The sequence below is a fragment of the Gopherus flavomarginatus genome, chromosome 4, assembly GCF_025201925.1.
Source record: "Gopherus flavomarginatus isolate rGopFla2 chromosome 4, rGopFla2.mat.asm, whole genome shotgun sequence".
Taxonomy (NCBI): domain Eukaryota; kingdom Metazoa; phylum Chordata; order Testudines; family Testudinidae; genus Gopherus; species Gopherus flavomarginatus.
In genome coordinates this window covers 115,909,164-115,935,678 of record NC_066620.1, presented here as the reverse complement: position 1 = coordinate 115,935,678, position 26,515 = coordinate 115,909,164, and the positions used below count along the sequence as shown (strand labels likewise).

Genomic DNA, 26,515 nt, shown 5'->3' with positions numbered 1-26,515 from the left:
TCCCCATGCTTCTTGCATTTGTATATAGGCACTTAAGATAAGTTGCTGATTGTCCTGCTTTCTCAGTCTGAGTCAGGAGTCCTCCCCTCTTGCACTCTTTCTCATGCTTCCTCTCAGTATCCAGTTTCCCCACTTACCTCAGGGCTTTGGTCTCCTTCCCCTGGTGAACCTAGTTTAAAGCCCTCCTCACTAGGTTAGCCAGCTTGCTTGTGAAGATGCTCTTCCCTCTCTTCGTTAGGTAGAGCCCATCTCTACCTAGCACTCCTCCTTCTTGGAACACCATCCCATGGTCGAAAAATCCAAAGCCTTCTCTCCGACACCACCTGCATAGCCATGTGTTGACTTCCACTATTCGACGATCTCTACCCAGGCCTTTTCCCTGCACAGGGAGGATGGATGAGAACACCACCTGCATTGTAGTTACGTTCCTGAAAAATGCTACCTTAAGCGAAACGATGTTAAGCAAATCAAATTTCCCAATAAGAATTAACATAAATGGGGGAGTTAGGTTCCAGGGAATTTTTTTTCATCAGACGAAAGACTATATTTTATATATACATATACACACACATACAGTATAAGTTTTAAACAAACAGTTTAATACTGTACATAGCAATGATGATTGTGAAGCTTGATTGAGGTGGTGGAGCCAGAGAATGCCTTGCTGCTAAATGATGAACTAGCACTCGGCTGATCTGTCAAGGGTTAACATGTTGTTAATGTAGCCTCACACTCTACAAGGAAGCACAAATGAAGGGAGGGGACAGCATGGCAGAGAGAGAAAGACACAGCCTGTGTGTGAGACACACACACATTGCCCCTTTCTGCATGCTGACCCTACTCTAAATACACTTCGTTTTTAAGTAGATCATCAAGTTGAGACAGCAGCTTCTGCAAGCAAACTCCCACTGTCCTGAGCCCTGTCCTGTCCCCTTTCCCCACCCCCCGGTAAAGGAGCTGGAGGCGGAGGGGGACACCCTGATATTAGCACCCTTCTTTCCTCCCCTCTCCCCACTCCGCAAAGCAAGCTGGAGGCTCCCAGGAGCAGCTCCAAGGCAGAGGGCAGGAGCAGCAAATGGCAGTCAGGGGAGGGACACCTGAACTGCTGGCAATTGATAGCCTGCTGGGCAGCTGCCTTACAGGGAACTTAGGGGAGCTGATGGGGGGCTGCTGGCCCACCCTGGTTCCAAAGCCCCCACCAGCTAGCTGCAACGAGCTGCTCTTCCTGCAAGCAGTGGACAAAGCAGGCGGCTGCCAAACAGCATTATAAGGGAGCATTGCACAACTTTAAAAGACCATGTTCTCTAATTGAACAGCAAAGTAACAACGTTAACCAGGGCGACATTAAGTGAGGAGTTACTGTACATAATTTTATGCTGGAAATTCACGTAGCTATCTTAAACTGCTGGTGGATTTGAGTCATCCATTTAGGAAGCAGAAGCAATAGTTTTAGATGACCGGTCACACAGCATGAAAAGCTAACTCTGTGTAGCGAATCCTTGAAATAATAGTCGCAGTTAACTGTTGTTGAACAATCCTGCTGTGGACGTGTTTTCTCATACACCATTTGTCTAGATGACAGTGATAAAACCTCCTGTGTTTTGTCCATATTATAACTCCTATAATTCTTACTGCCAGTGGAGCTGCACTGGTGTTAGAAATGGTGGGAAATTTTAGGAAAAAATGGCTAATGTAGAGAAGACTGTTTTGCCATAGAGAACTGTTTTACCATCTGAGTCATTGGCCTAACTGTATAAACACTTTGAGAGAGGCAAAATAGGTGAGGTAATATCTTTCTTGGACCAGCTTCAGTCTGTGGAAAGTTCAAGCTTTCGAGATACACAGAGCTCTTGTTCAGGTCTAGGGAAGGAAGCTGAATGTCTGAGCTAAAAACAAGTTCGGACAGATTCAGGGTGGATTTTGATTTAAATCATGATTTAAATCACTAGTCAGGAAAACTCGATTTAATCATGGATTTCTACATAAAAGTGCATTCATGTTGGTTGTTACAATCTTAATACATATTCTTCACAATTCGGAGATAGATGTAGCTTTCATTTTTAGAAAGTACACGCTATACATTTTTAAAGTGATTTATTTTGAAAACTTTTCAGATTAGTTTTACAGCTATATTAGAAAACGAATGATTGTTTGGTTATTTCATTTACCAAAGGTAATTGAAGCAGATAGATCACCTCCCAGTGACTTGATAAATATCTCCAATTCAATAGGTTAATCATTAATATTTGGAGGATTTTCTTGCCATGCTACGTTAGGAGGAGAACATCACTAGACAGACATTTAAATTGTTTTATTTAGTTAAAACAACAACGTTATATATTCTGGATTTTTTTCTTCAACAGCAAACATAATATTTTAACAAAACAGGCATATGAATTTTTGAATTTAGTTAAACCTGGTTTTAAAAAACTTGAATGTTTGTTTTTGTTGTTTTTAACTAAAATGGTTAAATTTTTTTTAAAAACAAAACAAAAATTAAATCGACTGTCAGCCAGGTCAACATGAGAAGCTTACAATATTGGCTTCTGCAGCTAACTCAGTCATCTTCACCTTCATTTTCCTGTTTGTTCATAATCTGGAAAAGAAAAACAAGCTTTCCTGCTTTTTCAGGTCCCAAACATTTTCTCAATTTGGAATGAATTAGTCCAAAGGACGAAAAATTCTTTCTACACCAGCAGAAGAAACTCCAGCTGTTAAAAGTGATATTATCACTTCAACAGTCTCTCAATCCAACTGCTTAAGTGACTTCCACTGGTTCACTGGTGTGACTTTCTTTAAAAATCATCAGCAAACATTTATTTTTTGAATGGCTCACCCTTAGCACTGAAGTTTATTATAGCTGGCATTATGGAGGGATGATTGCTGTATGTCCATGTCATAGCTAACTCCTCTTCTTCAGCAGTGAAGATTTGACCTTAGTACCGAGTATTGCAAATATTTGCAAGAAAATGAGCTGGAGATGGTGCTTGACCCATTCATTTTTTTTAATGCTTGTAATTTAACTCTATCATTGCATATTACTCTTTTAAAAATCTCACTCAGTTCCTTCCAAATTTCAACAGCGTCAACAATAAAACAGCTATTTCCCTGCCTTTTGTTCAAGGCTACAGAAATAGGCTTCAGGGTACTCAGCATGTGTTCAACATTTCTCTTAAGTCCAATGTTGAGAACTTTGGCTGTGACAGTGCCATCTACTTTTTCATGATTTTGTTCATAAACTGTCATCAGATTAGGCCAGTTCTTGATATAGTGCTCAAAACAGTCCACTGTTGGGTTCCATCGTATGTCTTGTTGGAGAGTTAGCTTGGTTTCTCCCATTTTTTTCAGAGCAGCTTCTGCATAGTGGTTGTTATGGAAGTATTTTGCAGTTTCAACAACATTAGCCTTTATTTCTGGAACACTGAAGTCTTTGGTTAAGAGATGCATCAACTGAGTACTGCAACCATGGGACTCTTCTAAATAATTTCTTCTCATCTTGGATACATTTGCAGCATTGTCTGTGACTAAGCTACGTACTAGACATTTGATATTTTTTTCCACCGTTTATTATAGCTTTTACTGCTACTTCTTGTAAGTATTCTGCTGTGTGTGCATTTCCTGATGTATCAATTGTTTCTGTAAGGAAGTCATTCCCTTCTTCTGTTGTCACACAAGCACATACAACAGGATCATTGTGGACATTGCTCCACCCATCAAGACTCAGGTTAATAATAGACTTTTTGTACACTGCTCAATTTCTCTTTCATACACTTTATCCAGCAAATTGCCTGCGACATCTGCTCCATTGGGTGGACTGTATCTTGGTCTTAATAACTGAATCATGTTAATGAAGCGTGGGTTCTGAATCATACGGAAAAAAGTGTTTGTTGCATAAACAAACTGGGCAATTTTTTCATCAATTACATCTTTTTGTAATCTGCTGGTTCTTATCACAAACTTATCTAAGGTTGTTTCTGCATGATGGAGATTTTTTTTTCTTTTTGCTACAGGTGATATACTGTGGCTATGTGACATAGATAATGTGACTGTAACACTATCATTGGCAGATAACTCTGAAACTATAGAAAATGATGGTGATCTTGAAGGTGGAGAGTTTTGATTGATTCTCCTAAACAAAATAAGTCAATGCAGTTATTTAATTATTATTACCATACTGCTCATTGAGTATTACTCATTGCATTCACTGACATTCAGTACTACTTTAAAGGTGAAATTGTAAAAGGAAGATCTGCCTATTTCAGCTATTTATTTTTTATCAGAACTGCATCTAAAATGATAGTATCGTAGAGTAACAACTATATTTTTTGCTCAAACATGAGGATTCAAGAATAACGAGAAGGATGACGGGCAGTCCTTAAGAAAGAAGTATGAAATAAAAAAGTTCACCAACCTGAAAATCCTGCATGTTCAGACATGTTCCTTTCATCATCTTCAACATAGCTTCCTCCTGAGAAGGAAAACTCCTCATGATGTTTCATTCGGGCAAACAGGCCTTGCATTTCTTTATTTCACTGTTTGCATTTTGCATGCATGCCTGTCTTACCCACAGGTAGAGGAACTTCATTAAAATATTCTCAAACTGGGTCTCTTTTACGACCTGCTGCCATTGAAGGTTTTCCCTTCTAGTGAGAGAATGCTATGGTAGATCTCAAATGAATGAAGGCTATACTCAGAAAGACCTCAAGACTTCTGGAATATGCTGCTCAAACAGTTTCACTTTTGTTTCTACTGCCTGTCCCTCCCTTCTCACATTTATCTCCAGGCTTCTTCTCCTGGTCCAGATCTATTCCACCTCCAACAATCTTCTATTCATTGAACTCTTGAAACTTTGCTCTTTTAGAGAGAGGTAAGGGATTGACTCCGTACACAAATTTGCAGAGGGACAATAAGGTTGAGGTCTGTTATTTCTCACCTCTCTCTATTATTTATTTTAAAACATTTTTTGCTGTTAACAAGCATGTTATCTGTGGAGACACAAATCCACAGTTTGAGAACTGCAAAACTAAGCATCTCTGATGGTATCTTCTAGGCTGAGCACTGAGTCGCATTGGGTAGTTAGAAAGATTAACCTAAATCTATACAGAAGCCTCTGAAACCCCATAAGATTGGGTCCCTAATCGATGAACTATTGGAACTCATTTACAAAACTTTTCTTAAACATTACATGAATATATTGTCTCATACTATAGAATTGGAATGTATAATCCCTATTCCATGATGAGATATCTTTGTCTACTACCTTTGTCTTCAGTAGGTATAGACCAACTGTAGTGGTGCCTATACCATGCCTTTGGCCTCTGGGCAGGGGGGATGGCCAAAGGAATTCCTATGGTTTGCTGATGCCCTGCTACTAGAATGACCCCTGGGAATCACGGGCAGCTGGGTGTACTATAAATCAGAACAACTTCCAGGCTTATGCTGGAGACTGGTTTTAGGACAAGAAGGGTGTAATGGTGACTTAAGGCCACATTTCCCGTTACTTCTGCCTCCATTCATGCACAGCACGCAGCTTGGCTGGACTAGAGGCTCAGCGTAGGACTGGCAGTACACGTACACATGCTGCTGTGTATTATGTTATAACTATTGAAAGCAGGTGGTATGCAATGCTCTTTGTTTATTTTTTGGTTATGATTCGCTGTTGTTGGGATTTAGGGTGACCAGCTGTGTCTGGTTTTTGACCGGAACATCTGTCAAAAAGGGACCCTGGCAGCTCTGGTCAGCCCTGCCGATTGGGTCATTAAAAGTCTAGTCGGTGGTGCTGTGGAGCTAAGACAGGCTAGTCCCTACCTGTCCTGGCTCTGTGCTGCACCCTGGAAGTGGCCAGCAGGTCCGGCTTCTAGGTGGGAGGGCCACAGGGCTCTGCGTGCTGCCCTCGCCCTGAGCACTGGCTCCGCACTCCCATTGTCCGGGAACTACTGCCAATGGGATCTGCGGGGGTGGTGCCTGTGGGCAAAAGCAGCACACAGAACTTCGTGCATGCCTCCTCCTAGGAGTCGGACCTGTCGGCTGGCCAGCAGCCTGCATTAGCCCCCACCGCTGCACTGCTGACTGGGAGCTGATGGAGGTAAGCCTGTGCCCTAACCCCCTGTCCCAGCTCAGAGCCCCCTCCCATACCCTGAACCCCTCTGCCCCACGCTCCCAAGCTGCAGGCCCCTCCTGCTCCCTAAACCCCATATCGCCAGCCCCACCCCAGAGCCCGCACCCCCAGACGGAGCCCTCATCCCCCATGGATCCCTACTCCCTGCCTCAACCTTCTGCCCACTCCCACTCCCTGAACCCTTAAATCAGTTTGTCATCTCTCTGGCTGCCAAAGCAGTCTCTGACGTCTCTGTGTTTAAGTATTTAGAAAGCTTTGTTTGTCAGTGTCACCCACAGGTAAATGTAAAGAAATGCCCCATCATATGAAATGTTATCACTCCTTGGTAAACTCCCTAAAGGCTGTTTATAATGGCTGACAGTGACTTCAGCTGCTTTTAAGGGTTCTTCCCCTTTGAATGACCTTAGGTGGAAATAGCTTGCAATACTAGTCTTGGAATGTTCAGTTTAGATGCTAATAATAGTTTTGGGAGTGTTAAGTTTAGATGCCAAGATTAGTCCTTTGCCATGTTTATTTGTGAAACAAAACTAACGACTACGTACGTCTGTTAAATTAACCCTCCCTTTTCAGTTCAAAGAAGGTTGTACCCATGCAAACTTCAGCTTGTGCCTGATGTTTTTGCATATTGCTGTAAGGATGATCCTTTAGGGCAGTGGTTCTTAACCTGCAGCCTGCACCCCTTTAGTTCTCAAAATATGTTCTCGCACCCCTTAAACCTAGATATATTTTTGTTTGTGTATTACAGTAATTGTTAAAAATGTATAATGTTAATAAAATACATAGGTTTGATGAAACAAAGTAGTTGTACTTACTTGCCTGTGCTTAATTTGTGTTTTCGATGATTTACCTTCTAAAAAAAATCTGGCATGTGTCGCACCCCCAGAAAGAGAATCTCGCACCCCCAGAAGGTTAAGAACCGCTGCTTTAGGGTAACCGGGATTGCCAAATGTGCAGCTCCCACACCTCTGATTTGCAAGCGCTCTCTTGTGATCAGACACAATCAGTGTGTTAACTTTAACATCTGACCTCCAACCTCACACGCTCTCCGTTCACAAGATGATAGATTACAAGTAGACATTTAATGTGGGCCAACAGTGTGAAGTCAGAGAATATGTCTGAAGATGCATAAGAAAAATACTTAGAAACTTGAAATAAATATAAAATATTACATTTACGTGTAATCCAGGGTTTCTCAAATTCAATTGCACTGCGACCTACTTCTGACAACAAAAGTTATTACAGGACTCCAGGAAAGGGAACTGAAGCCTAAGTTTGTGCCCACCCCCCTTCCCCTCCCCCCCGTGTGCCTTGGGAAGTGCTGAAGCTTGAGGGCTTCAGCCCTGGGCAGTGGGGCTTGGTCTTTGGCTTCAGCTTCAGGCCCTAGCAAGTTTGACGACAGCCCTAGCGACCCCATTAAAATGGTGTCATAACCCACATTGCGGTCCCGATCCACAGTTTATCTAAAGAGTGGGTGTTCAGTGAACTACCCAGCTCTGACACAATATGGGACTGTCCCTCCCTACACATCTCTGTGGCTCATATGCCTTTTCGCCTAACTTCAGTTCAGTTCAGTACATTTGATTGGTATGATGCAGATGTTGCCAAAGGAGAATACAGAACTATCAAGTATCTTCCTGTTTGCGATATAAAACTGTTGAGCCATCCATCCCGTCAATCTCCTGTTGGAGTTACAGTGAAGACAGATAGACTGTACTCTATGTTAAACAGGTAACTCCCTAGCTTCCTCTACACAATGTGATCATTAAAGGCTACCTCTCTTCTATGGCAGGTTGCAGAACAGGTTTTCCTCTTTGACATGACTTATTTCTTCTTCTTCTTATTTGTTTCTTATTCATAATTTCGATTGTGCTATGTTCGTATTTATATTTTACTGACAAATAAAAGACATACTACCTTCCCCAAAGATCTTACAATATTAAGTTCCACCTGATGTGTGCTATACTGATAGCACAAAGCAGTGAAAACCTAGTGAATCTTCCCTCCTCAGGATTTCACAAGTGTTGAGGAATTCTGTGGGTGGTGTTGAGCTGGCATAGGAGAAAGAGTGAGACCCTCAGGATTAGCCCATATATAGAGTTGGCATGACATCTGGAGACAGTAAACCATGGAAAACAAGGATTAAATAAATGAGGCTGCTTTGTTAATTACACATGTGTCTTGGTTGGCATTTTTTTTCAAAATGTATTTAAAAAGGCTAGGGGTTGAACTGGGGAGAGGTTGAGTTTTACTGGGAACAAAAACACTGAGAAAGAGGAAAGACTTCAGGGAAGAGAGTGAGAGGACCATTAGGTGCATGGTAGGTACAGGAAGTAAGGAAGGACATTAGAGGGAGAGTGGGGAGTTGGAAGGTGAGGGAAAGAGACATTTTATTTCAAAATGATTATAGTTAACTATGATTTTAGCTGATTTCTTGGGATTGGAATCAGGATGGGGAAAGCTAGAGAACTGTCAGTGCAAAAGAAGGGGTAGAAGAGAAAAGTGGAAAGAGAGGAGGAAAGATGGAGGGGTAGAGCTAGGACAGGGCAAAAGAGAGTGAGATTCTGATTGAACAGGGAAGCAAAGGAAGTGTGGCACGGGGCAAGCAATAGTGAGACACTTCTCTGTAAATCACCCAGTAGGACACTGTCTGGAATCAGGACTTGCAGCTGAACCTGAGACCAACTAGCTGACCTACAGCCAAACACCCTGATCAATCAGACTCCCTGAGAGGCACCATCAGGTCTGCTCTTAAGCCCAGCACCTGCCCAGGCTGGTGGCTGCTCAACATTTATTCCTGTAGCTGCGATCACTTCCGTGCCTGCCTTGTTCCTAGCCATACTCCTGCCCTGCCCCAGTCCTCTCCAGCCCTGCTTGTTTCCTGACTCTGGCTCTGACACTCAGCTCTGACTCCTGGTTCCTGATTCTGGCCTTCATCGTTAGGCATGACCACCCCTGACTTGGCCCATGATAGTGGTGCTCTGGTTCAGTATGGCTAAGCCCCTTGGCATTGCAGGGTGTCATATCTGCAATATTCACATTATCCCTATCTTAGTCTCTGCTCCTGCTTCGTTGGAGTCAATGGTGAAACTCCCATTGACTTCAGTTCCACAGAATCAGGTCCTTAGTGAGTGACATATGCGAAACTGCTGCCTAATTGTGGTGTCACTATGCCATCTGTCAAACTCAAAATAAGGATCTTTCCAAATTTGCATCTATCCAATCATCTGTTGAGAACACCTATCATGTTTATAGGCTAAGGCTTTTCCTGTGTCCTCCCACATAGAGGAAGCAGAGAGATTAGACAAAGATTCATCCTGAGAGGAAACGCTGTTTTGTTTTGTTTTTGTTCCAAAACAAACACACGCAAATGTCTTTTAAAAAAACAGCATATTTTTCTTACTGTCTCTTTTTGTTTTGTTTTGAAAACTTTCTCAAATACTGTTTATCATAGCAACCCTCTCTGGCATTTCAGCTAAATTATATCTGGAAATTACAGGACATGACAAGGTCAAGGGGCACTTCCACTGATGCCAAGCTCTGGTTTTTTAACTTTATTTTCCTTCTGCATTTGACTAGATTCATATGATGCTTCTCCCCAACAACCAAAACCTTTTAAAAAAATTCTTTATATTTTTGGCATCTTTAGTTCTCGTGAAAGGTGCTAATTTGACAACTCTGTACACTGTTTATCCAGAAACCAGGCACAGGGAGCCATTGTGTCCTGGCAGTGATCCTCAACCCTTGTCTGGAGGCAGCATCTTGATGAGTAAGAGAGTTGTTCAAGGGCCTTGCCTATCCGGTCCTTGGCCTCTCTGCTGAGATTGCCCTAATGATGGTAGTTTTGTGGGTGTTATGAGAACTTTTTCCTTAGGCAATGCTGTGGAGACTAAAACTTGACCATATACTGAGGTAGCAATTGTAAATGTTGTGGAAATGGGGCATGATCCAAAGCCCACTGAAGCCAGTGGAAAGGCTCCTATTGTCTTCAGTAGGTGCTGTGTCAGACCCTTAATTCAGATCCACATAAGTTACTAAATATTAGGTGGTAACAATTTTCTTTTGCTGTGTTGGAGTTGGCTGGCAATTTGTGAGTGAAATGTCCCATTACCAAGTTACTGAGGCATCCAGCCCTCTTCAGCAAGTCTTACATTTAAGCTATGGGAAGAAAATACAATAGCCTTAAGATTCTGTAATAGAAATTATTGCTATGCAACATCCCAGGCATGAAAAAGTGCTTTTTTTATGATGGTATAACTTAAAAAGATAAGAGACTAATTAAGAAAAAGCCCAGTAAATGAATATCCAAGGTAATGGGTGAATGCAAGTTTGCAGATCCTCAGTTGGTATAAATTAGCATAATTCACCAGCTGAGGATCTGGCCCAAGTTTTTTTCCATGCTGTGTATTTACTGTGAATTTCTGGCTTGTCTTAAACAGAAGACTGTTTTTGTAACGTGTTTGTGGTTTGTGGTGCTGTGAAGCTGCCCAGATTTGGCATGCATGAGGACCCCAGAACATGAATCAGTGCGACTCAACAGTAACATTACTATTTGAGTTAGACTTCCTGACCACAGTGAAGGACTCATTTACTCTGGTGACCAGGATCATATTGTGGGTACTGCTTGTTAAGATGAGTTCTAGTCATATTATTTGGAGGTACAAGATGGGGCGGTTAGCTGCCAAAATAACACCAATGATTTGTGGATGGTGTTGTGGTATTTATGGCTCGTCTAGGTTTTATCTAAACATCTTCAGGTTGTTTTTTTACAAATTTTAATATTACCACTTTAGAGCTGGTGGTACTGCACTTACATTTGTTTTGTTGTATGGCTTTGATGCCACAATTAAATCGATTGATTGTTTCTAAATGTTTCTTTTAATTGAATATGAACCTGTATTGTCTGTTAAGTGTCATTAGTCAGGGGCTGTGTAATTCTGACGTACTGTACTGCATCCACGTTATCTTTTTTAATGTTGTTTCTTAATAGATTGGACATCATAAATCCAGAGTGACCTCTGAATTTTTGTAAAGGGAAATCATGCCTCACCAATGACCTAGAATTATTTGAGGGGTCAACAAGCATGTGGACAAGGGAGATCCAGTGGATATAGTGCAAAGGATTTCTGAAAATCTAAGTACAAGTTCCCTCACCAAAGGCTCTTAAGCAAAATAAGCTGTCGGGATAAAAAGGAAAGTCCTCTCAAGGATCACTAATTGGTAAAAAAATAGGAAACAAAGGGTAGCAATATATGATCAGTGTTCAGAATGGAGAGAGGTAAATAGTGGTGTCCCCGTGGGGTCTGTACTGGAATCGGTACTGTTCAATATATTCATAAATGTTCTGGAAAAAAGGGTAAAGAGTGAGGTGGCAAATTTTGCAGATGATACAAAACTACTTAAGATAGTTAAGTCCAAAGCAGACTGCATAGAGCTACAAAGGCATCTCAGAAAACTGAGTGAGTGGTCAACAAAATGGCAGATGAATTTCAAGGTTCATAAATGCAAAGTAATGCACATTGGAAAACACAATCCCAACTATACATATAAAATGATGGGTCTAAATTAGCTGTTACCATTCAAGAAAGATCTTGGAGTCATTGTGGATAGTTCTCTTAAAACATCCACTCAATGTGCAGTGGCAGTCAAAAAAGCTAACAGAATGTTGGGAATTATTAGGAAAGGGATAGATAATATGACAGAAAATATCATATTGCCTCTGTTAAATCCAGGGTACGCCCACATCTTGGATACTGCGTGCAGATGTGGTCACCCCATCTCAAAAAAGATATATTGGAATTGGAAAAGGTTCAGAAAAGGGCAACAAAAATGAATAGGGGTATGGAATGGTTTCTGTATAAGGAGAAAGTAATAAGACTGGGACTTTTCAGCTTGTAAAAGACAACTAAGAGGGCATATGATAGCGGTCTATAAAATCATGACTGGTGTGGAGAAAGTAAAGAAGGAAGTGTTATTTACTCAACAAGAACTAAGAGTCACCAACTGAAATTAAGAGGCAGCGTGTTTAAAACAAACAAAAGGAAGTATTTCTTCACACAATGCACTGTCAACATGTGGAACTCTTTGCCAGAGGATGTTGTGAAAGCGCAGACTATAACAGGGTTCTAAAAAGAACTAGATAAGTTCATGGAGGATAGGTCTATCAATGACTATTAGCCAGGATGGGCAGTGATAAGTGTCCCTAGCCTCTGTTTGCCAGAAGTTGGGAATGGGCAACAGGATGGACCACTTGATTACTTGTTCTGTTCATTCCCTCTGAAGCACCTGGCATTGGCCACTGTCGAAAGACAGGATAATGAGCTAGATCAGAGGTAGGCAACCTTTCAGAAGTGGTGTGCCTAGTCTTCATTTATTCACTCTGATTTCAGGTTTTGCATGCCAGTAATACAGTTGAACGTTTTTAGAAAGTCTCTTTCTATAAGTCTATAATATATAACTAAACTATTGTCAGGACCCAGGCAGTGTGAGTGCCACTGAAAATCAGCTCGCGTACACCTTCGGCATGCGTGCCATAGGTTGCCTACCCTGGGCTAGATGGACCTTTGGTCTAACACAGTATGGCCGTTCTTATGCTACAAATTCAAGGGGTTGCCTTCCTATTGACTGTGTTACCGGTTACTCAGATATCTATAGCTAACTATAAAAATGTTTTTCTTTTAGTTCAAGAGCTCATAGTTAATTGAGCCTTGAGTTTGTAAAGTATTGAAAAGATTTTCACCACAGCATAATACATAAATAATTCATAACGTTAGCGTTCAAAGGACTAATTCTGCAACTTGTTTCCTTGACAACTTCTCCCCTCCAAAAAACAAAGTTTCATCAAGTAGATAAAGGCTACCTTTTCCAGGAAATATTTACCTGAAATTTGAGACTTTGTTCCTAAAACTTTCCCCCTCTCCTGTTTTCCACCTGCTCTTGCCACCCCAAAGCATTTTCTGAAGTAAAGATCTTTTTATTGGCACACTGTTGCCCTAAACTGTTTTCCTTTCCAGTGTTCAAGGTGCAGCACATTATTATGCTATTTACTAGTGTACTTATAGAGTTGATGGGTTCCCTCTAATTAGTGTAGAGTTCAGAGATGGTAATATATGCACTTTTCTTAAAGATTTTATGGACCTGATCCAATGCTCAGTGAAGTCAGTGGGACTGTCTGGACTCAAATGGATATGGCACCTGGCTCTAAATATTTGCGCATCCACCACATAACTTGAGTGATGAAGAAGAACTGTAATTCATTGAGGGTCCAAAATCAAAATGTATAAGATGGGCTGTGGTCAGTCAAGTCTGACACCTCACAGTAGGTTACACTAGTAATAGTAACTAGGAAGTGGAAAAGCTTTTTATGTCTAAAAATAATAAATAAATGGAATACTTAGTCTTTGTTAAGGGGCATGCTGCTTTTGAGGTTTATGGCCGATGGGATAGCTTAGCTGCCAATGTTTTAACACTCTAACAGGGAGGAGCAGGTGAAATGAAGGGAACCTGAAATGATTAATTTTGTAAAACTGGAAATTAAGAAGCTGTTATGGCAAACCAGCTAACCTGTGTGTAACCCATAGCAATTTAACAAGAGACATTGAAATTGTAATCAGGACATATGACTTGTGTGTGGCTATCAAATGTTCATTAGGCTAGCAGCCTCTAACCCAGGGATCGGCAACCTTTGGCAGACGGCCCATCAGGGTAAAGCCGCTGGTGGGCTGGGCCAGTTTGTTTATCTGGAGCCTCCACAGACATGGAGCCTTGCAGCTCTCACTGACCACGGTTCGCTGTTCCTGGACAATGAGAGCTGTGGGAAGCGGCACGGGCTGAAGGATGTGTTAACCACTGCTTCCCACAGCTCCCATTGGCTGGGAACAGTGAACCGTGGCCAGTGGGAGCTGCAGGGCTCCGTGCCTGTGGACACTCCAGATAAACAAACCCGCCCGGCCTGCCAGCAGCTTTACCCTGATGGGCTGGGTATCAAAGGTTGACGACCTCTGCTCTAATCAATTTACTTGTATTGATAAGAATCAAAGAGTAGATACTAAGTGTATTTGTCTGAGGTTACCTGCCTCCTGTTAGAAGAAACTAAATTAGCCTGTAGATGTTAAGTCCCTTTCATGTCTTAGTTGCCTTCATATTATTCAGCTGACTGTGTTCAGTTAACCTGAAGATCAAAGATGTGAGACACTACAGGAAACTCGTAATATTATCTATAGCAGGGGTCAGCAACCTTTCAGAAGTGGTATGCCTAGTCTTCATTTATTCACTCTAATGTAAGGTTTCATGTTTTTAAAAGGTCTCTTTCTATAAGTCTATAATATATAATTAAACTATTGTTGTATGTAAAGTAAATAAGGTTTTTAAAATGTTTTAGAGGTTTCATTTAAAATTTAAATTAAAATGCAGAGTCCCCCGGACTGGTAGCCAGGACCCAGGTAGTGTGAATGCCACTGAAAATCAGCTCGCTTGCCGCAGGTTGCCTACCCCTGACCTATAGTGTCTTCAGTTTATCTATCCCTGTTATAATGAATGACAGGCAGTTCCCATATATAAATCAGTGTAACTAGATTACCTGTGTATGCGTAGGAAATGGAATGTTAACTTCAAAGGATGAGTCAGTGTGTGCTCAACGAAAAAGGAGCTACAGTCACATGCTGTGCTCAAAACACTTGACAGCCTGTTTCAGCTACAAAAGAGAAACCTCTGGCCTGATTCTGCATCTCTAGTATGTTGACCTCTCAGTGGTTTGAGCCTTGGCCTGCTTAACCCACGGTTGTGAGTTCAGTCTTTGAAGGGGCCACTTAAGGATCTGAGGCAAAGTCAGTACTTGTTCCTGCTAGTGAAGGTAGGGGGCTGGACTTGATGTCCTTTCAGGGTCCCTTCCCATTCTATGAGATAGGTATATCTCCATATATTATATTATTTTAAGATGTGGGACTAAGATCTTCCAAGATGTTACTTGGAATACCGTGGAAAATGCATGGAAAGACTCTAACAGACTCTACATATAAACTGCCTTTGGATTCTGACCTGCTGAAATGATTCGAGAGAGACTTTTGTGCAAACCAGAAAACTCACCATCAGTGCTACAATTCTGATCTGAGAACTTGACAATCTCTTAAAATGTATATGATCCTTTAACCATTCAATAATTCTTTTTTTATTTTAATAATACATCTTTAGTTAGTTACTGAGGGTTGGCTGACAGTAGGGGTGAAAGAAAAATTGAACTCTTACCTTTATGGGGGCTGGGTCTGTCTCCACTGGAATGGGTGGGGCCTTGGGCAAAAGGGGCGGGATGGGGTTCAGCGTTCCCCAGCCAGCACATCCGAGCTGCCTGGCCCACGCCACCTGGGGCTCCAGCAGCAATTTAAAGGGCTCGGGGCTCTGGCTGCTGCCACGGTAGCAGCAGCGGCAGCCAGAGCCCCTGATCCTTTTAAATTGCTGGCCCTGGGGCAGCTGCTCCTTTTGTCCCCCCATGTTATACCAGCCCATACCACCTTACTTTCACCCCTGGCTGACAGCATAATATTGGGGTAAGATTTGAAATACATATTGACCTGGGGGTAAGTGTCTGATCCTTTGGGAATGGTAGAACCTTTTTTTTTAAATAATGGAGATATACCTATCTCCTAGAACTGGGAGGGACCCTGAAGGGTCATTGAGTCTAGCCCCTGCCTTCACTAGCAGGAACAAGTACTGATTTTACCCTAGATTCCATAAGTGGCCTCCTCAAGGATTGAACTCAGAACCCTGGGTTTAGTAGGCTAATGCTCAAACCACTGAGCTCTCCTCCCCCAAGCTCATGTATGGTGAATTGGGTTTTCAGTAACCTCTCATCATATTAGACCAGTTTGTCTGGATGGGAATGAAGGGCTGGAATGCCTAAAGGGGACTGCGTTTTAGCTTCTGGTAAACCAGTGTGGTTCTACAGAACCTCTTTTGTTACTGGCTTGGTGAATCTAATTATAGAATAAATCACCAATTTTTGGTGTGTGTCTGCCCTGTTTCTTGCAGTCTGTCCTGAGTGTGGCATTCTCAGCATCTTCCATTCGAGGCAGCAGTCACAGAAGCATTTAAAAGTCAACTTTTTCATTTTGGGGAAGGAAAAGCATTGTAAGCAATTGACATAGGACAGTATTTGGTCCTAATATTTTTATAAGGAAGATAAAAGACGTAAAGGTCCTGTCCTGTAATCTTGACTTATATGAATGGTCTCTTTGAAATCAATAGGATTACTTGCACAAGTCAAGACAACTTGTCTGAGTAATGGCAATGGGATTGGTCTCCTAATCTGTAAATGTATCAGCTTCTGCAGGCTTGCATTACTTCATATAGATGGATAACTTGATTTTCATTACCTAAAAGAGGGGTTTCAAAATGATCTTATAGTGACATTTAACTCCATTTTTATTTTATTTCCTATATTACAGGTACTGTCTGCCTGTGTGCTAACCATAATCCTAGGATGTATATTTGGACTGAAGCCAAGCTGTTCAAGAGATGGTAATTAATGTGATTCTCAAATATAATTAATCTGAGCAATTCCTTTTTAAAATTCATCACGAGGTTATAAGAATATCATCCTTATGTTGCAGGGAAAGGCAGTTGTGTGCCTTACCTGAAGTAGTTTCAATTGCTAGTACCTTAGTCCAAGTACTTGCCTATGTGTCTCTTCTAATTCACTGGTGTCTTCCCCTCCACCCTCATTATAAGGTTTGCTGAGACAGGAGACTGGGAGGTTGTATTCTAGGAACCGGAACAAATGAGGAAACAATTTGACTAGTGAAATGAATAAATCCTCCATCAAAGAAATCCAGGAGGGAGTGGATCATGACAGATTCTGACCAGACTCAGAACACAGAAATGCCATTGAGTTGAGTGTAAGGGCTCTTCAAGCTTAGCCAATAATCCTGTGATGGTATTTACCCTGATACTCCAATTACTGTTAAATCCCCATGGGAATCTGTTTGGTATTGTTCTACCATTTTACTCAGGCTTTGCAAAGAGAACCAGGATTTTTTTTGGAAATAAAGCATTTACCTACATATAGCTACCTATATATAATCACCATGATATCTAACTTATGCAACCGCAGGATATTAGAAAACTAGAAAAATATTTAAATAGTGGTACAATAAAGCTCTGTCATTCCCTGCAATGATCATACTGATATTCTAGGCATATTGACCAATTCAGGATTAATGTTTAGCCATTGACATCTAAATTCCCACCTCATATACCTACCAGCATCCTAATAGCCACACAATGCTTGTTTGAAAGAAGCAATAGAAAAGACATGAAGGAATGTTAATCATAATACTTTTAGTCCTTAATCATACCCCTAGCTGGAATAATTATAATGGTACAAAGTCTGTGTCTAGAGCAGGTGCTAGATTTCTGTCCTTTGCAAATATTTAGATCTTGTTACCATTGTTGTTTGAGTTCTGCCCTACTTTTTGGTAATAGCTGCTAAGTTCCTAATACTGAGATTACTGAAAGTAATGACACTATCCAATATTTCAGTCAAAACTTGCAAAGGCCGTTGCTTTGAGAGGACATTTGGAAGCTGCCGCTGTGATAGAGATTGCGTCGAACTTGGAAATTGCTGCTTAGATTTCCAGGAAACATGTATACAGCCAGGTAAGAGTGAAAACATCAGGGAGACAAAGGGAAGCAGTTACATCATCTTTCTTATAAATTACTGCCACCGGCGGGAGTGCTAGTGAAGACAAGTCATCATCAGCTCCTGGCTGTTTAAACACTATGTTGCTTAGACCTGCTATAAGGACATTGTGGTTAAAATTCCATTGATTTGTCTGTGCTAGTGATTCCACAGTTGCTTTCATTGATGAAGCTGCAGTGGTTACTATTATTTTAATTTTATTATTATTATTATGGCAGCAAAGTCCTGTGTCTGGCACAGGCGGCACTGGCTGGCATGGGGGGGGGAAACGGAGAGCTCCTCCCATTCTCTGCTCCTTTATGCCCACTCCCCACCCAAATGAAAAAGGAAGCGCATAAAAGCTCTGGGGAGGCTGCTCTCCCTCCCAGCTAGAGCTGAGCAGTAATGGGACTTTCCATTCACTGAAAAATTCTGAGATTTTGAAGTATTTTTGTTCCATAGCAAAACATCTGTTTTTTATGTGCAGTAGCTGCCTGGCCCAGCAGCCGCCCAGTGGCCCTAGACAGCGACACGTGCCTGATTCAGGATAACACTTGAAAAAAACCTGACACAAACTGAGCTTGATTTGGCTTTCGTTCCAATAATCAGGAGTTTCACCATTGACAGTAGTGAGAATAGGATTAGGCACTGTGGCCTCGATTCAGGAAAACACTTTAACATGTGCTCCATCACTACCAGGACAAATTTTGAACTGAACCCTTACGGGAAGGCTAGATTAAGCCTGCTTGCTATGAAATATATAAATTGCTACTCTTTGGGAAATCCATACAAGGCTGCCTTTTACTGTCCTTCATCTGTGGCAATATAACTATACAATGTCATCTGTTATCACTTATAAGTGGCTGTTATTGTTTTCTGAAAGGTCAGATTGTGCTCTGTTATGCATGTGTGGACTCCTTAAAACTCATCTTTGCATGTGGATCAGGAGACAGAATTTAACCCTTAACTTTTACATTACTCTTGCATTTACACTTTACCTTAGAGCTTAGTCCATCCTGTGCTTTGCTGCACATTGGGTTACCCACATTTGCCATCCTTGCCCATCAATCTCCAAATCTTCCCATTTCATGTTGAGGTGCTTGATGTCATTCAGAACTGTTCGTTTCCATGTTATTTGCAGTCTTCCTCTCTTTCTTCTTGCGTTTTCTGGCTTTCATTCAAGAGCGGTATTTGGTAAGCGTTCTTTTTCCATTCTCAGCACATGTCCCAGCCACTGATGTCTTCTTTTGTAGATTATTTGTGAGAGGGTACCTTGTCCAGAAATTTTTATGACTTCTTCATTTGTCTTCCTATCTCTGTGTTATTCCCAATATTCTTCTCAGACATTTGTGATGAAATGCATCTAGCTTTTGCATATCTTTCTTGGTAAGTTGCCATGTCTCACTGCTGTATGTTGTGATGGCGATAACAAATGCTTTGTACACATTCAGTTTTGTCTTGAGGGAGATGTTCAAAAATTCTAGCTACAGAAACTACTCACATAAACTTGCATGTAGACAAGAACTAAAAATTGTACTTTTTGCATTTGATTTCTGATTTTAGCTCATATATGGACCTGCAATAAATTCCGGTGTGGAGAGAAAAGGCGGCCAGAGAATCGTTGCTCCTGTTCAGATGATTGTGTGGAAAACAAAGATTGTTGTGTCAATTATTATATAGTTTGCCAAGGTAAATTCCCATCTTACCTTCCCAACCACACCCTTCTTGTTTGAAAGGAACAAAAGAAAAGTTACAAAGCAATGTTAATTGTAACAATTTTAGTCCTTAGTCGTACCGTTAACAGGAATAATGATACAGTACAAAACTTGTATCTAGAGCATTCCCTAGTTTTCTCATTTTTTCAAATCTTTAGATTTTGTTACCACTGTTGCTTGATTTCTGGCCAACTTTTTGCTAATGGCTGCTAAGTTCTTACTACTAAGGTTACTACAAGTAATGATGATGTAACCTGAGAACTCCTGGCCTTTCATCCTAACGGTGTGAAAACTGAAAGAAACGTTTCCCCCCCTTTCTTTTTGAGAAATTGTGATGGACAGTTTTATTTAATTTAATATGAGAACTGTACAATATTTCTTAATGTGACTGTACCTATTTTAGGAGCGAAAAGTTGGGTTGAAGAAAAATGTGAGGACATTAATGAGCCCCAGTGCCCACCAGGGTAAGGATAGTCTCCCTTTATTTGGAAGTTTGCATTTAAAACAATATTTTTAAAGGTAATGTTATTTCAGTTTACAATCAAACAAACCACTCCTCACCTCAGCAGTCTCTGAATAGTAATTATATTCCATTATTATTTATAGTGTACTGGTAACATTACAAATTTAGGAGTTTTTATCTTGGTAAAAGGTTCAATATACAAGCACCATTTTATAACATCTCCCATAATTGTCCAATCCTGCAAGGTGCTGGGTGCTCACTTCTTCCATCTCGGAATCATGCTGCATTAGGCCTTTTAAGGTAGCAAATTTCTTGCTGTGGTAGAAATGGTAGATATCTCAGGCTTTTGAACGAAAAACAATTGTGCTCTGTGCAACCAGCTGGAGAGGTGTGGGAATCAACAGAAGTATTATTCAGGGCTGTCAAGTGTCATGCATCTTGCATGCCCTGTCATCCCTGCCTGCAGCTCAGCCTGAATCTTACCTCTGGCTGACTTGTAAACTGCAGCAGCAGTGGGCTCTTTTGGTTGCTAGAGGCCACCGTGAAGCATGGAGATGGGCAGTCAGGTGGCCCATAGGACTTTTCTGTGGCTGCTTCCCCAATGGGAGTTGAGCATAGAAAGGTCAAGCAGCAATGAGAGGAAATTAAGGGGTGGCAGCAGCAGCTAATATCCCCACTGGCAGGGCCAGAAGGTAATGGGGCTCAATACTGACTCCTCCCAGACAGCACAACCCCAGCACCCATTCAACTCCTACTACACACCTACCCCAGTGCCCTCTAAGCAGTACTCAGGCAACTAGCCAACTTCCCAACTATCCTGTACGTGCTCCAGCACCCACCAACCCCAGCACCCTAGAATCCATTCACCTAATCCAGCAACCCCAGATGATGTCCCAATAGGCATTAGGTTTTGGGCAGTTCCATGTCCTACATAGCACCACTGCTAGGTGGAAGGTGTATTGACTATACATGGAATTTTATGATTATATGCAAATTATCTACAGTATGCAAATTAGTTCCTTAAAAATGTGCATAAAATGTCACATATGGAGCTGTCAAGATTTGTGTAGCTTCTATAGTTATTTTACTTTATAGATTAAATCAGTCAAACTCTCAGAATTGTTTGTTTTGGTTTTGGTTTTTACCTTGGAGGACCAAGCCACATCTGGCAATTTAGTAAATCTGGCTTTCAAACATAAGGATAATTACACTAGCCAACGGCAAATTATTTACTTGAGGTTTCGGGAATTTTGCTGTTCAAGTCTTGTTTGGGATTCAGTATGGGCTGTGAGCACAGGCTTCTGAAACCAAAATAGCTGCGTTATATTTACTATGGATATGCCACATGCATGGGTGTTTGGGACCATTGTGCAAATGTCTTCACAGTCCCTACTTACTCCAAATGGAATAATTTTTAAAAATTTTTTGCCTATCTCTTCCTAATTTGTTCCCATTGGATCAGTTGGGTTATGACGTATGAAATACTTAAATACATAAGGAAAATGCAGCATGAATAATTTTGTAAAAGTTTTAATTAGAGGAGTTCATATTTCACATTGAGGAATCTGTGCTATCAGCATAGCTCAGTATATCTGTGAGGCAGCAGGTATGCCCTGTGGTCCAGCTTCCACATCAGGCCTACTTCTGCAGTCTTTACCTAAGCTACGTTTTCATTGTGTAAGGAGTGAGGGATCAAGTCTATGACATCAACGATGAGCATGAGTACAAGTTACAGCTGCCCATGGGTAGTAAGAAAAAAGACCTGCATTTCATGCACATATTTTGACCTATGAGATGATCAAAAAATGAGCCTTAAAATTGAAGTCAGTTGCAGACTTTTGTGGGATGATTTGATTTTACATTTAGATAATGTCAAAAGGTTTCTTTTGACTATCGATTTTGTTTAATTTTGCTTTCACATTAAATATAATATGTATTATAAAATAATTATATTATAATAATTTTATGTTTAGATGTTGTTGGAAAAAAATGTTTTCTCCCATTGAAACATTTCAGCCACGAAATGATTCTACCATATATGAAAAAATTTGATGTTTACAAAAATAAATATTTGGGAATTTCCTTTCCACAAAATACTTTTAAATTTTGACTTTCTATTCCAGTTTGGAACATAAACAACTTTTGAAATGTCAGCATTTCCCACAGAAAGAAATTCCAGTTTCAATTCAGCTCTAATTCCACCTCCCTTTTGGCCCCCACCTTCGTGAGTGGAGAGGCATTGCTGAGCCTGCCAACTGTCTGGGGTTTTGAGAGTTAATTCCCATCCAGGGTTCAGAGGCAACTCAAGGGAGTTGCTATCAGCTGCAAGCTGACTTGGTACTCCTGAGTTCTACATCTTAAAAGAAGGGGCTGTCATCCTCAAAGACAGACAAACAAGGAAGAGGGTTGTGCTGATGAGAAGCCAGAGCAATGGTATAAAACATAGGAGCTACCATTTATGGTTTGTGCTTTTTGTTCTAGCAGTTTTGAGTTTATTGTGTAGACAGAATGGTCAGCTAGAGACTTTTACCAAACTAGTGTCTATTGGTGTTCAGCCAGAAACTCTTCCATAAAACCCAGTCCAGAAAGGGTGATGTGTGGTCTAGTTTGAGACAGACAGACAGAGCCCCCCACCAATGATAACAAATGAAAACTGCATGTTCCATTCCTAGAGTAGGAATAAACAAGAATGCAAGTGAATCTTGCTCAGCGCTCACTTTGAGCTAATAGAATTGCTCTTGGGTCTGTACAGCAACTGGACTTCTTTGTATTTTGAGTGTTTCCTAATGTACCGTTACTTAATTGGTGTTTCCTTGTCATACTTGCAAATTTTGTGCTTTTAAATCACTCTTAATTCTTTGTTTTGGGTTGCATTGGGTGGGTTCTGATGGTCCAGAGTAGAACAAGGCTCTGATCCTACAAATACTTAAGCGTGTGCTTAACATTACTCACCTGACTAATCCCACAGACTTCAATGGGACTGATCACATGCTTAGAGTTAAGCATGTATTGAAGTCTCTGCAGGATCTGGGCCTACATGATTTATGCAAAAGGATAAATTATTTTCTTTTGAAAAGAAAAATCCTTGTCTTTTCCTGTGGTGGTGGAGAAAGAATGTGTCGGATATCCTTACGTTTCAGGTTAGGCTAGCTCAAGGGACCAAGATATGTAAATACCAATCTTTTCTCTGGCTGATTCAGAGAAGGGACTTGAATCCAAATCTCTTATCTCCAAGGTGAGTTCCTTAATCGCCAGGCTATAGAGTTATTCTTGCTATTTGGCACAATTGACTTTTAAGCATTTATACAAAGTTGACCAGCTCCAACAGGATCAATTAACTGTAGAATGACTTATAGCCTGGTTGTTAGAGTGCTGGCCTGGAAAAGGGAAGATCTGAGTTCAAATCTCTACCCCAGAGTGGCCTTTAAACCCCCATTTCTCATGACTTAGGCAAATATGTTAACCATTGGGCTAAATCTTATAAAAGACAAACTTTGCTGCCCTTGAAAATCTTTTCTCCAGCAGAAACTCTCAGGTCAAATTTATGAATAGTTTCTGGTCAACTGGAACTCTCTTTTTCAGCAAACAAACTTTGAAAAATTTCTGCCTAGCTGTAGTTGTGAACACTGAGTAACTGTTTAGCTCTTTACACTGAAAAAGCAGTGTAAAGATATTAAATTCCATATTTTTCTTTTAACTCTCTTATTTCTAATTGTTCAGGTTTGCGAAACCCCCAGTTTTGTTGTTTTCTTTGGATGGCTTCAGAGCAGAGTATTTGCATACCTGGAGTGGACTTCTTCCTGTTATTAGCAAATTACGTGAGTAGATTCTCTGTCTAAGCAATAACATGACACTTTATTAGAAAAATCTAAGCTGTCCATTGTTTTAAGAATACAAGGAGAACTCTTTTAAACACTTCACCAGGAGCTGGCCAAGTATTCTTCAGTAAGAGACTGAAAATGGTTGAGCAGCCCTTTCTGTGGGTAAGCAGTGATAATTTTGCAAAATAAAAAAACAGTTAGATGTGATGTTTTGACTCCATACCATTTCTAAAGTATGATTCAGCCTGCAGAGTGACTTGTATTTAGATGGGGAGGTGACAAAATAATGGAAAAAGGGGTAGAAAGTATTTCAATATTTTGAGAAGGAAAGCGTGGTGGAGAAAATATGAGAAACGACTAATAAAATGCAAGAGCTGATGAATGGAGTAGGAAAATGATGACATTTGAGGGAGGAATTTCATTTCATTAAATGAATGAGTGACTAGAAACGGCCATAGTCTTAGTGCTTTTTTTCAACAGGCTTTGTGGTGTTTTACCGAATATAAATTTTTAGTTGTTTTCTTTTTTTTTGAAGCCCAAAGTTTTTATCTCTTATAACTATAAGGATAATTTAAACATAAGGCATACAACCAAACTCTTGACCACTTGTAAAAATTCCATGGTACTTCTTGCCTGAGTAGCAATGTCAGGTTTGCTGTGCTATCCAAATTGCAATCTGGAGTGACTACATTCTGTTTATCTAAAAATAACAATGAAAACCATTCTCTCCTTTACATATTAAAAATGTATACACTTGGACTGAGATTGAGATCGAAATAGGAGATAGACTTGTTGAAAGTCTCTGGGTAAGGATAAAAGGGGTAAAAAACAAGTGATGTCACGGTAGGGGTCTATTACAAACGACCTAACCAGGAAGAAGAGGTGAATTAGGGTTTTTTTAAACAGCTAACAAAATCATCCAAAGCTTGGTGGTGATGGGGGACTTTAGCTATCCAGACATCTGTTGGGAAACCAACAAAGCAGGGCACAGATTATCAACAAGTTATTGGAATGTATTGAAGGCAATTTTTTATTTCAGAAGGTGGAGACAGCTGCCAGGGGAGAGGCTGTTCTAGATTTGATTTTGACAAATAGGGAGGAACTGGTTGAGAATTTGAAAGTGGAAGGCAACATGTGTGAAAGTGATCATGAAATGATAGAGTTCATGATTCTAAGGAATGGTAGGAGGGAGAACAGCAAAATAAAGACAATGAATTTCAAGAAGGGAGACTTTAGCAAACTCAGGGAGTTGGTAGGTAAGATCCTATGGGAACCAAGTCTAAGGGGAAAAACAATAGAAGACCGTTGGCAGGTTTTCAAAGAGACATTATTAAGGGCACAGGAGCAAACTATCCCACTGTGTAGGAATTTAGGAAGTATGGCAAGAAACCACCCTGTCTTAACCAGGAGATCTTCAATGATCTAAAAAACAAAAAAGAGTCCTACAAAAAGTGAAAACTAGGTCAAGTTACAAGGGATGAATATAAACAAATAACATAAGTATGTAGGGACAAAATTAGGAAGGCCAAGGCACAAAATGAGATCAAACGAGCTAGAGACATAAAGGGTAACAAGAAAACTTTCTACAAATACATCAGAAGCAAGAGGAAGACCAAGGACAGGGTAGGCTCGTTACTCAATAAGTGGGGAAAAATAACAACAGGAATTGTGGAAGGTCCTTAATCACTTCTTTGTTTTGGTTTTCACCAAGAAGTTTGGTGGTGATTGGATGTCTAATGTAGTGAATGCTAGTGAAAATGAGGTAGGATCAGAAGAGGCCAAAATAGGGAAAGAACAAGTTAAAAATTGGACAAAGTAGATGACTTCAAGTCACCAGGGCCTGATGAAATGCATCCTAGACTACTCAAGGAGCTGACTGAGGAGATATCTGAGCCATAGTGATTATCTTTGAGAAGTCATGGAAGATGGGAGAGATTCCAGAAGACTGGAAAGGGTAAATATAGTGCCCATCTATAAAAAGGGAAATAAGAACAACCCAGGGAATTACAGACCAATCAGCTTAACTTCTGTACCCAGAAAGATAATGGAGCAAGTAATTAAGCAATCAGCTTGCAAACATCTAGAAGATAATAATGTGATAAGTAACTGTCAGCATGGATTTGTCAAAAATATGTCAAATCAACCCAATAGCTTTCTTTGACAGAGTAACAAGCCTTGTGGATGCATGGGGGGTGGGGTGGGGGACAAGTGGTAGATGTGGTATATCTTGATTTTAGTAAAGCTTTTGATACTGCCCCACATGACCTTCTCATAAATAAACTAGGGAAATTAAACCTGGATGGAACTACTATAAGGAGGGTGCAAAACTGGTTGGAAAACCATTCCCAGAGCATAGTTATCAGTGGTTCACAGTCATGCTGGAAGGGTATAACGAGTGGGGTCCCACAAGGATCAGTTCTGGGTCCAGTTCTGTTCAATATCTTCATCAATGATTTAGATAATGGCATAGAGAGTACACTTATAACATTTGTGGATGATACCAAGCTGGGAGGGGTTGCAAGTGGTTTGGAGGATAGGATTAAAATTCAAAATGATCTGGACAAACTGGAGAAATGGTCCGAAGTAAATAGGATGAAATTCAATAAGGACAAATGTAAAGTACTCCATTTAGGAAGAAACAATCAGTTGCACACATAAAAAGTGGGAAATGACTGCCTAGGAAGGAGTACTGTGGAAAGGGATCTGGGGGGTCATAGTGGATCACAAGCT

General features: G+C 40.7%; 1 protein-coding gene across 5 annotated transcripts in view; it reads left to right on the top strand.

Moving 5' to 3' along the window:
- The window catches only part of ENPP1 (ectonucleotide pyrophosphatase/phosphodiesterase 1), a 75,266-nt gene that overhangs the window by 13,047 nt on the left and 35,704 nt on the right, over positions 1-26,515 (top strand). For 3 of the 5 annotated variants that reach the window (XM_050949534.1, XM_050949532.1, XM_050949536.1), the window contains exons 2-6: positions 16,555-16,627; positions 17,648-17,764; positions 19,350-19,475; positions 19,905-19,965; positions 23,685-23,782. In XM_050949534.1, the coding sequence (XP_050805491.1) occupies positions 16,555-16,627; positions 17,648-17,764; positions 19,350-19,475; positions 19,905-19,965; positions 23,685-23,782 (475 nt within the window). Of the gene's footprint in view, positions 1-16,554; positions 16,628-17,647; positions 17,765-19,349; positions 19,476-19,904; positions 19,966-22,093; positions 22,426-23,684; positions 23,783-26,515 lie in introns of those variants that run through there. The other 2 variants (XM_050949537.1, XM_050949535.1) reach the window with 2 other exon arrangements.